At 41.4% G+C, this 14,717-nt stretch overlaps 1 protein-coding gene across 6 annotated transcripts in view; it reads right to left on the bottom strand.

The window, feature by feature from the left end:
* Window positions 1-14,717, bottom strand: part of fut7 (fucosyltransferase 7) — a 114,210-nt gene that overhangs the window by 63,996 nt on the left and 35,497 nt on the right. For 3 of the 6 annotated variants that reach the window (XM_059943795.1, XM_059943797.1, XM_059943796.1), the window contains one exon: window positions 13,411-14,607. The exons of 2 other annotated variants lie outside the window; for them this stretch is intronic. In XM_059943795.1, coding sequence (XP_059799778.1) covers window positions 13,476-14,510 — 1,035 coding nt within the window. In that variant the 5' untranslated portion in view covers window positions 14,511-14,607 and the 3' untranslated portion in view covers window positions 13,411-13,475. Of the gene's footprint in view, window positions 1-13,410; window positions 14,608-14,717 lie in introns of those variants that run through there. One more of the 6 variants, XM_059943800.1, reaches the window with a different exon arrangement.

Genomic DNA, 14,717 nt, shown 5'->3' with positions numbered 1-14,717 from the left:
CTCCGGTGACTTTGTAGTTTTATATTGTGTTTTTCCACTCATTTTTGCCATTTGCGTGATTTGCCCTTTTTTTGCGTGTTGTGGGATTGATGTTTTTCTTTGCATGGGCTCCATGGTTTTCTTTGTTTCATGACTGTCTGTGGGAAGATGAACCTCAGGGTTTTATACTGCACACATACTTTAATAATAAATGTCCTTTCAATCTTCACTTGCTCCACTACCCCTAGCACTGTATCCTAGGCACCCACCTCTCTTTGTTTAAAAAAAACTTACCCCGCATATCTCCTTTATACTCCCACACCTCACCTTAAAGGTATGACTATCTACCCCATCAATTCCTGTCATAATTTTATACACCTCGACTGGATCACCCACAGTCTTTGCAGTTGGACTCTTGACCTCACCATCCTCCTTATTATGATGTTGTACTTTTATTCTTTACCTGCACTGCATTTTTTCTATAGCTGTTGCGCGCTTTATTTCATACTGCTATTGTATATATATTATTGGAGATGTCCGTGGCTGACTGCTGCCGGCTGGCACACACATGCTGAGGGATGCACTCAGGATTGGTGCAGCCACCATGAAGGCCCGTTGGGGAAGGACCACAGTTTAAGGTTCATCACCCGCGGGAGTGGGAGGAGAATACCCCTCATCAGCGGTGTGGATAGATGAGTCAACATGGTGCCCCAGGAGTGGCTGGAAATATATAGACTGTAAAGGAATGAGAGTCAATGCCTGGATGTTTATCGTTAATAATTTTTATTTTATTGTAAATAAGTCTTTAATCCTTGCCTGAAGTTTGAGAGTCAATGAATGTTTTATTGTAAACATCTTTAATTTGAATAGGAACAAAGAGCCAACGCATAATTTATTGTAAACAACTTTATTTATTGTACAAGGATTCAGATTTAATGAATGTTTTTTTCTATGTAAATAACTTTATTTTGTAATATTCCTGAATAAAATATTGTTGGAAAAAAAATACTGCTATTGTTTTATCCCTCTCTTCCCATCTTTCCTCCCCATCCCCTTTCCCCCATTCCCTTCTCTCCCCCATCCACTCCTCTCCCCCCCCGTCCATTCCTCTCACCCTCTTCCACTCCTCTCCTGCCCCCATATCCTGTTGGGAATAGAATAAGTAGTAATTCTAAAACTTTTTGTATTTGTTTTAGCTCTCCTTTATACCATAAGTCTGTGATTTGGAAAGAGCATTGGCTCTTTGTTAAAAATTGAGGTGTTAACATTTACAAATTGAATGTTTGAAACAGTTCTGACACGTATAGAACCTTGAGCATTTATGCATCCCTATCAACAGTAGGAAGAGTGACAGTACAACTGCACGAGAGTTCCAGTTACCGAGGTTCGGTCCAGACCTCTGGTGTTGTCCATGTGTCAGAGAACCATAAAGCAAGGAAGCAGACCCTTTGGCCCATAAGGTTCATACCAACAAAGACGCCCATCCAAATTAGGCCCGTAACCTTTCCTATTCATGCTCATGTCCAACTGTCTTTTCAAAGTTACTATTTTACCTGCCTCAAACATTTCCCCTGGAAGCTCAATCCATATACTTAGCACTCTGTGTAAAAAGATTGCTCCTCAAGTTCCTATTAAATTTTTCCTCTCTTACCTCAAACCTATGCCCTCTATTTCTTGATTTCACAACTTTAGCAAAAGGACTGATTGTATTCAGCCATCTATACCCCTCATATACCTCTAAAAGATCACCCTGCAGTCTCCTACACTTCAAGCAAAATGTTTTAGTTTGTCCAACCTCTTCCTGTAACTTTGTCTCTTGAGCCCTGGCAACATCCTTTAAAATCTTTTCTGCACCCCTTCCCATTTAATAACACCTTTCTTAAAGGGGGGGGGGGGTGATTAAAAGTGAACAGAATATCCCAAGTGCAGCCTCATGAGTATCTTGTACAATTGCGGCATAACCTCCCAACATTTATAGTCAGTGCCCTGAATGATAAAGCATGCCATGTCTTCTTCACCTCCTGTATACCCATGACTCCATTTTCAGGGAACCATGTGGCTGAACTCCAAGATCCTCCTGTTCTGCAACGTTCCCCAGGCTCCTCTGTGAGAGCCCTACCCTGGTTTGACTTTACAAGATGCAACACCTTGCACTCAGCTGTGGAGTATTTGTATTTTCTTTGTGAATATAAACACAGGAGATTCTGCAGATGCTCGAGGAACTCAGTTCAGGGAAGCATTTATGGAAAAGAATGAACAGTCAATATTTCAAGCTGAGACCAATCATCAGGACTGGAGCACTAAATCATACACAGAAGAGATTCTTCAGATGCTGAAAATCCAGAGTAACATGTACAAAATGCTGGAGGAACTCAACAGGCCAGGAAGCATCTATGGAAAGGAATAAACAATTAATGTTTCGGGCCGAGACCCTTCATCAGTCCTGATGATCCCCGTGGCACTCCACTAGTCGCAGGTGTCCAGTTAGATAGGCAACCATTTACTACCACTCTGGCTTCTCCCACAAAGCCAATGTCCAATCCAATTTACACCCTCATCTTGAATGTCGAGTGACTGAACCTTCTTGACCAACCTCCCATTTGGGACCTTGTCAAGTGCTTTGCTAAAATCCATCTAGACAACATCCACTGCCTTGCCTTCATCAACATCCCAGTAACTTCCTCAATAAACTCTATAGAATTGGTTAGACACGACCTACCACACACAAAGCCACACTGATGACCCTTAATTAGTCCATGTCTTTACAAATACTCTTATATCCGGTCTCTTAGAATACCTTTCAATAACTTTCCCACTACTGATGTCAGGCTCACCAGCTTATAATTTCCTGGTTTATTTTTAGAGCCATTCTTAAACAGCAGAACAATATAGGCTATCCTCCAATCCTCTTGAACCTATCCTGTAACTAAGGATGATTTAAGTACCTCTGCTAGGTCCCCAGCAATTTCTGCACTTGTCTGCCACAGGGTCCAAGCGAATGCCTTGTCAGCCCCTGGGGATTTATCCACTCTAATTTGCCTCAACAGCAAACACCTCCTGCTCTGTAATCTGTATAGAGTCCGTGAAGTTGATGCCATTTTGCCGCACTTCTGTAGATTCTTAGTCTATCTCCCGAGTAAGTACAGATGCAAAAAAATCCATTTAAGATCTCCGCTTTGCTTTTAGCTCGACGCATAGTTTACCATTCTGGTCTTCCAGAGGACAAATTTTGTCCCTTACAGTCCTTTTGCTCTTAACATATTTGTAGAATTCCTTAGGTTTCTCCTTCACCTCATGCCTTCCTTTAGCCTAAAGGCGAGAAAATCAGCAGATGCCGTAAACCCAGGCAGCACACACAAATGCTGGAGGAACCTGACGTAGAAGGGGAGACTGCTTCGCTGAGTACCTGTGCAACATCCACCATAAAAAGTGGGATCTCCCAGTGACTACTCGTTTGAATACTACTTCCCATTCCCATTCTGACAAGTCAGTCCATGGCCTCCTCTACCGCTGCAATGAGGCCACACTCAGGTAGGTTAGAGGTGCAACCCCTCATATTCCTTCCAGATAACCTCCAACCTGATGGCTGAACATCGACTTCTCAAACTTCCGGTAATGCTGCCCCTCCTGTTTCTCTCTCTCACCTCATCTCCTTACCGGCCCATCACCTCCTTCTGGTGCTCCTCTCCTTTCCCTTTCTTCCATGGTTTTGTACCCCCTCCTATCAGATTTCCCCTTCTCCAGCCCTTTATCTCTTTCACCTATCAGCCTCTTGGCTCTTTATTTCACCTCTTCCCCTCTCCCGGCTTCACCTATCAATTACAAACTTGTGCTTCTTCCTCCTCTCCCCCTTCTTGCTCTAACTTCTCATCTTTATTTCCAGTCCCGATAAAAGGTCTCAGCTTAAAACATTGACTGTTTACTCTTTTCCATGGATGAGGCGAGGCCTGCTGAGTTCCTCCAACATTTTATGTGTGTTGCTCCTACTTTTAGCCCTCCTGCTTTCTTTCTTAAGTGTTTTCTTGCATTTCTTATACTCCAAAAGCACTTTATTTGTACATATCTGCCTATACTTACAACACACCTTTTCTTTCTTAACCAGGGCCTCAATATCTCTTGAAAACTAAGCTAACTAACTACACCTGTTATTCTACCTTTTATTCTGGCAGGTACATATAAGCTTTGTACTCTCAAAATTTCACTTTTGAAGGCCTCCCACTTACTAAGTACACCTTTGCCAGAAAACAGCTTGTCCCAATCCACACTTGCCAGATCCTTTCTGATAACCATCAAAATTGGGCTTTCTCCAATTTAGACCCCGTGGACCATATCTATTTTTTTGCATACTTTTACATATTTTTACATATTTTTTTGATACTAAGGTAGGAGGTGTTGTGGATAATGAGGTGGGTTTTCAAAGCTTGCAGGGAGATTTATGCCGGTTAGAAGAATGGGCTGAACGTTGGCAGATGGAGTTTAATGCTGAGAAGTGTGAGGTTCTACATTTTGGCAGAAATAATCCAAATAGAACATACAGGGTAAATGGTAGGGCATTGAGGAATGCAGAGGAACAGAGAGATCTAGGAATAACAGTGCATAGTTCCCTGAAGGTGGAGTCTCATGTAGATAGGGTGGTGAAGAAGGCTTTTGGAACGCTGGCCTTGAGCATTGAGTACAGAAGTTGGGATGTAATGTTAAAATTGTACAAGGCATTGATAAGGCCAAATTTGGAATATTGTGTACAGTTCTGGTCACCGAATTATAGGAAAGATATCAATAAATTTGAGAGAGTGCAGACGATTTACTAGGATGTTACCTGGGTTTCAGCACTTAAGTTACAGAGAAAGGTTGAACAAGTTAGGTCTCTATTCATTGGAGTGTAGAAGGTTGAGGGGGGATTTGATCGAGGTATTTAAAATTTTGAGAGGGATAGATAGAGTTGACGTGAATAGGCTGTTTCCATTGAGAGTAGGGGAGATTCAAACGAGAGGACATGATTTGAGAGTTAGGGGGCAGAAGTTTAAGGGAAACACGAGGGGGTATTTCTTTACTCAGAGAGTGATAGCTGTGTGGAATGAGCTTCCTGTAGAAGTAGTAGAGGCCAGTTCAGTTGTGTCATTTAAGGTAAAATTGGATAGTTATATGGACAGGAAAGGAGTGGAGGGTAGGTGGGACTAGGTGAGATTAAGAGTTCGGCACGGACTAGGAGTGCCGAGATGGCTTGTTTCCGTGCTGTGATTGTTATATGGTTATATTTACTTTGAAACTAATGGCATTGTGATCAATAGATGCAAAGTGTTCCACTACACAAACGCTTGTCAGCTGTCCTGTCTCATTCCCTAATAGCAAATCAAGTATTGCATGTTTTCCCATTGGGACTTCTATATACTAATTGAGTAAACTTTCCTGAATACATCTGTAAAACTGCATCTCATCCAGCCCTTTTACAGTATGGGAGTCCCAGTCAACATGTGGAAAGTTAAGATCACCTACTATAACAATCTTATGTTTCTTTCAACAGTCTGCAATTTCTCTACAAATTTGTTCCTCTGGTGGTCTGTAATATAGCCCCATTAACATGGCCATACCTTTCTTATTACTCCATTCCAACCATTACGCCTCACTAGATAAATTCTCCAGTCTGTCCTGACTGGGCAGTGCCTTGACACAGATGCCACCCCTCCTCCTTTAATCACTACAGCTCTGTGCATCTGAAACAACAGAACTTCAGAATATTGAGCTGCCAGTCTTGCCCGTCCTGCAACCAAGTCTCACTAATGGCTGCAATATCATAACTCCAGATGTTGATCCATGCCCTGAGCTCATCTGCCTTTCCTACGATGCTTCTTGCATTGAAATATATGCAGCTTAGGATATTAGTCGCCAATGCTCAACTTTTCGATTCCTGATTTTGTCTGAGATTTTAACAACATCTGTCTCCACAACGTCTCCACTATCTGTTCTGGCACTCTCACTCCCATCCCCCTTCAACTTGAGTTTAAACCCCCTCCCGTGCAGCACTAGCAAACCTTTCCGCTAGGATATTAGACCCGTTCCAGTTCAGGTGCAAACCGTCTCTTCTGTACAGGTCCTACATTCCCTGGAAGAGAGCCCAATGATCCAAACATCTATGCCCTCCCTCCTATACCAACACCTTAGCCACACATTAAACTATATAATATTCCTATTTCTGGCCTCACTAACTAGTGGCATGGTTAGCAATCCTGAAATCATAACCCTGGAAGCCTTGTCTTCAACTTAACATCGAACTCCCTGAACTAACTTTGCAGACCCTCATCACTCTTCCAACCCTATGTCATTGGTACCTACATGGATCATGACCCTTGGTTGTTCACTCTCTCTCTTAAGAATCGTGAGAACTGGATCGGCCATTTCCTTGACCTTGGTACCCGGGAGACAATTACATTTACACCACCAGGTCTGCCCTGCCAGGTCTACAACAGTTGCACGTGTGTGGGTGTGTGTGTGAGAGAGAGAAATGGGGTCAAAGATCATGGTCTTATTTGTACTGATGTCAGGTTGGTAGATACGTCTGGTCTCTGAGTACTGGTCATCAGCTGAATGACTGACAATGGTGGAGGGAGCTGAGAGATAATAGAGGCGGTGAAACAGAGTTGAGTTTTGTTATATATATATATATATATAAAAGTGTAAGTGTACTTTTAAGAATTTGTGGTATTATCTTCGTTGCTGTTTATTCCTGACCATAGATGCTGCCTGATCTGCTGGGTTCCTCCAGCATTTTGTGTGTGTACTGCTTAGTTGCCTTAGCTAAGAGTGACAGAACAGAGACTACATATTGCTATTCCTGTTCCGACATGTGGGTCCACGGGCTCTTGTGCCAAGATGAGGTCACCCTCAGGGTGAAGGAGCACTAACGAGCAGGTGTACTGGTGTACCTAATAAAGTGGTCACTAAGCCTACATTTACATAATAGATAAAGCTGTGGGGAGGAGAGAATTATCTATCATATAAAATGTGCATAGTATCATTTAGAGCACGTTTCAGAGTGTTTTTATTAAATGTGTTAATGTCCTAACATTCGGAGAAGTAAAGCGTATTCCAGTTAACAACTGTGAAGACACCTCAAAGTCAAGTGCAAACAAGTGTTGATCTGATAATTACACTCAATGGCAACGCTGTTTTTATACCGCATTGCCACAAATTCTTACTCTCCTCCAAGTTTCTTTATAATGAAAGGACTTGTGAAACCACAAGTGTTTCTGTTTGTATTTTGTGCCCCTTATCTTCATGATGGTGGTTCTGTTACCTTTTTCAGGAAGATGCATTTTGCTTAACCAATGATGCAGCAAAGGAGTGGGTTATCTATCTCAATAACTGCTTGCATGGAAATTAACTGAAAATCCTCAAATTGCAGGGACAGAAAATCTGTAAAACACTGGCAACACTTCAAAGATCAAACAGCATCAGTGGAGGAAAAACAGGATTAACATTTCAGGTTGAAGAAACTTAACATGCTTTCAAGGGTCAGACAAAGGGTCATTACCTTGAATTGTTAAGGGGTTCTCTTTCTGTTAAGATGGTGCACGTTTTTATTTGTGGGGAAAGTCAACTTTGAGAATCTTGTGCAGGAGACTGTGTAAGTTAGCTGTTAACTCCTTTTGGAGGAATCTCAGCTTCAACCCGAAACAACTCTGTCCTCTTGTAGACACAAAGAGATGACAGAACTACCTACTCCCTAAACAGCATCACAGAAGCACACACTCCTTCAGGGGACAGAGCAACACCTAAATCTAGAAATTAGTATACGCCACTTCTTCAGTGTTAAAGTTTATGAATGCTCCTAAAGCTCAGTTGAAGAGTGATTGACCCGATATGTTAACAGGTCAAACAGTATCTGTGGAGAGCAAAACTGTAGACATTTCAAGTCAATGCCTTTTTATCAAAACTTTAGAATACTTTAAATATACAGCATTGAGGAGCTTCACTGTGTAATGCCACCATTTCAGAAACAGCTCGGGGTACAGAAAACCTCAATTCATATTTCATACAATGACTCATTGTAGCCAGGAACTTGTGCCCAATATCATTTCCTGAAGCTCCAGTGTGTGTTTCTATCTCTGCTTCTGCTTTTCTCTCTCTACGTCTGTCATTCTCTCTCTTCCCTCTCACTCTTTCCCTCTCCTCTTCTCTCCACCTCTCTTTTGCCACCATTCTCTCTTTCTCTTTCTCTGTCTGTCTCCATCTCACACTCTTCTCTCCCTCTCTGTCTCTTTCTGCCACTCATCAATCTCCCTCTATCTCCCTCCCTCCCCCCCCCCCCCCCACTTACTCTGCTCTCTTCACTTTGCCTTCTGCCTGTCTTCTCTCTCTCTAGCAGTTTTGGTCTCTCTTATTCACTCACATAGACAAGCAGGCTCTGCCTACTGCCCTTGTCTCCCTCCCACTCATTGACTCATATGTACAATCTGAGCCTTTAACTCCACTACATTCACTCTCTGGTGAATATTAGGCCTGGTGAACATTGGACCTGGTGAATATCAGAAACAAGAGAAAATCTGCAGATGCTGAAATCCAAGCAACACACACAAAATGCCGGAGGAACTCAATAGGCCAGGTAGCACCTGGTAAAGAGTACAGTCGATGTTTCGGACCAAGCCCCTTCAGCAGGACTTGGTGAATATCATGCCTGGTGAATATTTGGACTAGTGAATACCAGGCCTAGTGAATACTGAGTCTGAGGACTACCAGGCTTTGTCATAATATTCACCAGATTCCCTTCTCATCAGGTCAGATATACACCAGACCAGATACTCACTAGACCTAATATTTGTGTTGCTTTGTGATTGTGCAGCTTTCACTGAGTGAAGCCATTCATTTTATTGATCACCAATTCTGCTCATACTCTCCGAATCTCATTTTCCTGCTTGAGTTTAACCAAGTGCATGTGGAGGGGCTTGCACTGGATTTTTTTTAAATCACGGAAGGAATATTTAAGTACATATATGCATTTTGGCCTCTACTGTCAAGTGCTGCAAAGCGGTGAAATCTCCGGGTTTGAGAAGGCAGTGTTTACAATGAGCAAGTTCCTGCCAGATGTATGGTACGGAACATTCTGGTTGGTTGCTTCAACACCACTTTGATGACACAAAGGTTGGGGTGTTGTGGATAGTGTGGAGGGCTGTCAGAGGTTACAGTGGGACATTGATAGGATGCAAAACTGGGCTGAGAAGTGGCAGATGGAGTTCAACCCATATAAATGTGAAGTGGTTCATTTTGGTAGGTCAAATTTGATGTCAGAATATAGTATTAATGGTAAGACTCTTGGCAGTGTGGAGGATCAGAGGGATCTTGGGGTCTGAGTCCATAGGACACTCAAAGCAGCTGCACAGGTTGACTCTATGGTTAAGAAGACATATGGTGCATTGGCCTTCATCAATCATCGGATTGAGTTTAGGAGCCGAGAGGTAATGCTGCAGCTATATAGGACCCTGGTCAGACCCCACTTGGAGTACTGTGCTCAGTTCTGCTCGCCTCACTGCAGGAAGGACGTGGAAACATAGAAAGGGTGCAGACGAAATTTACAAGGATGTTGCCTGGATTGGGGAGCATGCCTTATGAGAATAGGTTGACTGAAATTGGCCTTTTCTTCTTAGAGCGATGGAGGATGAGAGGTGACCTGATAGAAGTGTACAAGATAATGAGAGGCATTGATCATGTGGATAGTCAGAGGCTTTTCCCCAGGGCTGAAATGGCTAGCATAAGAGGGCACAGTTTTAAGGTGCTTGGAAGCAGGTACAGAGGAGATGTCAGGTGTAAGTTTTTTACACGGAGAGTGGTGAATGCGTGGAATGGGCTGCCGGTGATGGTGGTGGAGCTGGATACGATGGGGTCTTTTAAGAGACCCCTGGATAGCAACATGGAGCTTAGAAAAATAGAGGGCTATGGGTAACCCTAGGTAATTTCTTAAGTAAGGACATGTTTGGCAAAGCTTTGTGGGCTGAAGGGCCTGTATTGTGTTGTGAGTTTTCTGTTTCTAACACCTGATATGGAGATTCCGAAACACAGGATGGAAAGAGGCTCCAGAGACTCATAGACTCAACCAATCCCACCATGGTCATCATTAGTTTTCCAGCTCCCATTACCACATCAGGTCTGAGATCAACCAGGCCCCTTAAAACAGTGGGCTCTTAATTCCCATTAACACACCAGACCCCAGTTCTTGTACTGCCTTCAACAAAAATGGGGTGCCAGTTCCTGTACTCACTTCAACATTTTGGAACCTGATTCCTGCTCTCCCTTCAACTCATTGGAGCCAATTTCCCTTTAGCACACTAGGTTCCCACACTTATTTTAAATTTACTGAGGCCCTGTTTCCTGCAATCCCTTGACATTCACCTGGTTCTGTATTCCATTCTCCCCGTAACTAACCTATTGCTACACTTCCCTGACTTTCACCGTGTTCTCTTTCCTGTCCTCTCTTTAAACATTGGCTTGGCTAGAAAATGGACTATATTACTATGTAAATCTAAACAGTGGTGCATCACAGATGTTTTAATTGGAATAGCATGTAATTGTGCAGAAAATCTGCCCCTTCAACACTAGTGATAAGCACACCAGAATCGCATGTTTTTACATGCTTGATGTATGTTTTAGGGAGCATGATAACATCTGACAGTAGGGCAGATGTTGAAATTAGAAAGATTAGGATTGCTAAATGCACAATTGAACATTTGAGCAAGATACTAAAGAATAATATAATTTCTATGTGTATGAAACTCACAGTGTTACAGTGCTACGTTCATTCCACACTAACATATGGAAGCGAATGTTGGACAATATCAAAGCAAAATGAAGAAGACTCGAAGCTGCAGAAATGTGGTTTTTGGAGAAGAATGAAAATATCATGGAAGGACAGAGTAACAAATGAGGAAGTGTTGCGAAAAGCCGGAATAAGAAGAGAGCTGATATCATCAATCAGGAAACGGCAGCTGGAATTTCTGGGACATGTACTGAGGAGAGAGAAGCTCGAACATCTTGCAGTGATGGGAAAACTTGTTGGATGCAAAAGTCGTAGTTGACCACACATGACAGTCATGAGTTACATCGAGGGATGTACTGGCAAAGGTATTGAAGAGCTTATTAGGACTTCTCATGTTAAAGACAGATGGAAGCCCATGGCTGCTCATGTCATACAACATAGCACATAATGTTGATGATAATGACTCTATCCCTTATTTCCTTCAGTATCCAGAAGTTTACATTTCCTTGTTTTAAATGAAATCAATAGCTAAGTAGGAATCCTAGGCTGTAATTATTGGTTGTAGGTGAGGGGGCTCATTGTGATATTGTCAGAAGGCCATATGCAGAGATATAAATTTCCACCTTGGACAATTACTCAGCATTAAAGGACATAAAGTATATGTATATAAAACTAGAAGACATAGATTTTGAGTAAGGGGTGCGAGATTTTGAGTGGTCCTGAGGGAGACCTTTTTCACCCAGGGAGTGGTGACCAACTATTTGCATTACCTGAGAGAGCAGTGGAAGTGGAATCACTGACATTTAAGAGCAGATATTTTGGATATATACCTCAAGAATGGTTGAAAAAAGATAAATATTTAATGAGTATACTGCTGGTGGCTGCAAAAAGACTCTTGCTAGGAAATGGTTATCACAGGAGAGTCCAACCTTAAATGCATGGATGGAAATTACAATGGACATTTAGAAAATGGAGAAGATAACAGCATCTGTTAATCATAGGTTGGAACAATTTGATTCATACTGGGAAAAATGGTTTAACTACGTAACACCTCATAAGTCTGATTTTATTCACACAAATCGATGAATATGTTGTAAAAAAAATCACTCCCTACTTGTACATAGTTTTCTCCTATTGCTTGTTCTTTCTTTCCTCTCTTTTCTATAAGTGTATACATCAGATAAATATTATGTTGAGATTTGTGGCATATATGACTATATGATATATATGTACAAAAACTGAAATACAACTTATGGAAATATTTGTTTGATGATGAACTTCAATAAAAAATAAATTACAAAAAAATAGAATTGTCCTGATGAGCATTTGAATGGCCTGAGCATGAAGGCTACGGACTGGATGCAAAAAGATGGGATTAATATAGTGGGGGACCCACTGGTCAGCATGACATGATGGCTGAATGGCTGTATGGCTCTATAATATGCATTTAACACCCACACAAATGATTAAGCCTAACATATAACATTGCCTATTTCAGTTTCTCTCTCCCCAGCTGAACACCTTGTACTGAGAGTTCATGCTCAATGAGCTGACAATATGTTTTAGCCCAGACAGGGCTTTGGTGCTGTCTTTTGGTTTTAATTCACATCCAGATCTCAGAGACAAGAACAAACGTCTCTTTGGTCCAGGCGTCACAACCATCAAAAGAATCTGCGATATGTTATTGCAGTGAACATATCCAAGATCATGTTGCTACCTTCCTCAGCTAATTAGATTCTAAGTATTATTAATTTGGAACATATGTAAATAGACTAATATGATGGCAACTTTATATGTTAACGATATTAATATTCTGTATTTAGAAGTGGACTAAAAAAAGATTTTTATGACAGGACACCAATGAAAACGGATTTTTTTTTTCAGTGACTGATCAGGTCATGGATTTGTACATCACAGACCTTGGACACTCCTCTGACTGTAGAAAAATTACATTAATCTTACATTAATACAATGACCCCAGATTCTATACTCACCCATACACAAGGGGAAATTTGCAACAGCTACGTAATCTATCAACTTACACTTCTCAGAGACATCGGGAGAAGCAAGAGCAACTAGTGAAAGAGCAACTTGGAACATTGTTCCAAGCATTCACAGGAACAACGTACAAACTCCACAGAGAGAGCACCACAGATTAGCACTGACTGCAGATAACTGGAAATGTGAGGCAGTGACGTTATTATTCTCACCACGGTGTAAGTGCCAGAATTTGCAGGTTTATCAGAAAAGAAAGCTGATTTCAAGATAGCATGACAGAAATAGGGGGCTATTTGTTACATAATGGCTATATTAGGTTTAAACAAGAACAACTTGTTTAATTTAATTTGCATAACTTCCTCCAATTCAAGTCTGTATTCAATTCTCATTATTAGTAACTCTCATTATTCAGAATAGAAATAGTTGCAGCTAATCACTTGCTAAGTATTTTAAGACAATAAGACATAGAAGAAGAATTAGACCATTCAGCCCATCAAGTCTGCTCCACCATTTCATCATGGCTGATTTATTATCCCTCTGAACTCCATTCTTCTGCCTTCTCCCAGTAATCTTTGAGCCCTGATTAATCAAGAACCTATCAACCTCCACCTTAAGTGTCAAAACATCATGACATTTCAGAACAATAAAATGATTATACAACTCTAGTCTATTAAGAATGTTATTTTATTTCATATATATTGATAATAAAACATTTTTTAAAAGTACTAATTTTGAGGAATATTTAAAAAAATCCTTATTTATGAAACCAGCCATGTAAATTGTCATATATTTTTGACTGAGGAAGACTATTAAATTTAGAGCAAATGGTACAAAACCTTTCTGTCCAGTTTGTGAGCATCTTAACTGTGTAATGTCTTCTCCAGTTGAAGTATTTCTCATAGCCAGTCCTGTTCTGCCAGAGATTTTTTAGGAAGCTGGCCAACTCCTCTACAGAGGGAAAGTCATTCACATGGATGAAGGAGTCTGAAGGAATAAACTTCTCATAGTTAACTCGTGGAGGACCAAGAACCACAGGAACCGACCCAGCCATGAAAGAATTTCTCCAGAGTTTCTCTGTGATGTAGTCTTTGTGTATGGAATTTTCAAACGCGAGGTAAAAGGCATATTTTGATATTGTTGGCAATAGAAGTGTCTTGGGTAGATATTTTTTGACTGACTTTCCATAGATGTCAATTTGCATGTACTTGGATAGATTCAAATGCACTTCTGCCCTCCAACTTTTTCTGTGATAATTGCTAATAACCCACGTGGCGAGAAAAGGTTTCTTTGGAATAGAAACATCAGAGTGTTGGCTTCTTTTCATCAGATGTCCATAAGGGATGAAGATGTCAGAGTCCCTCTTGTAGGTCATAGTCCAGTTGAAGAGACCATTTAGATGATGGATCCCTTTTGTATTGGATGGAGACTCCAGAGAGACCCAGAGCCACTTCTGGTTGTGAGGCCTCTTCTCACGTGGTAGATTGGAGATGTTGTTTTGGAGCTCCCTGTGGTGGAATGCCACAACATTTGCACGATCAAACATCGACTTGTCGCACGTAAGGATGCAGTTCTCAACAGCATACAAATCCCGGCAAACATTTGCTTCTGTGATAGAATTCACCAGGAACGGCCAATTCCATACCAGCACAACCACAGGATCGTCGCTGGGACTTGTTGCTGGCTTGATTATTGGTCTGGAATTGTTCTGGAAGAGCATGACAATTGCAGCCATGAGAACAAGCACCACGAACAACCTGCACTTCTGTATCAAACGGAAGGGGAAAGCCATAGGCTGGATTGCCAGGGACTGAAGCGAAGTAGTGACAGAAACTTTGTGTATAAGTTTGTACAGACATCAGCAGAGCACATCTACTTGAGAGCTGTCTCTGTAGGAAGACAGAGAGACAGTGGTTAATAAGTTGTGCCCAACACAACCTTTGAACATATCAAGCATTTATTAACATTTCAAATTGAAAGAGGAAACAGCTGCGTAAGC

The sequence above is a fragment of the Hypanus sabinus genome, chromosome 18 (assembly GCF_030144855.1).
Source record: "Hypanus sabinus isolate sHypSab1 chromosome 18, sHypSab1.hap1, whole genome shotgun sequence".
NCBI lineage: Eukaryota > Metazoa > Chordata > Chondrichthyes > Myliobatiformes > Dasyatidae > Hypanus > Hypanus sabinus.
Note: the sequence above shows the minus strand (reverse complement) of the source record. Positions and strands in the feature narration are given on the sequence as shown.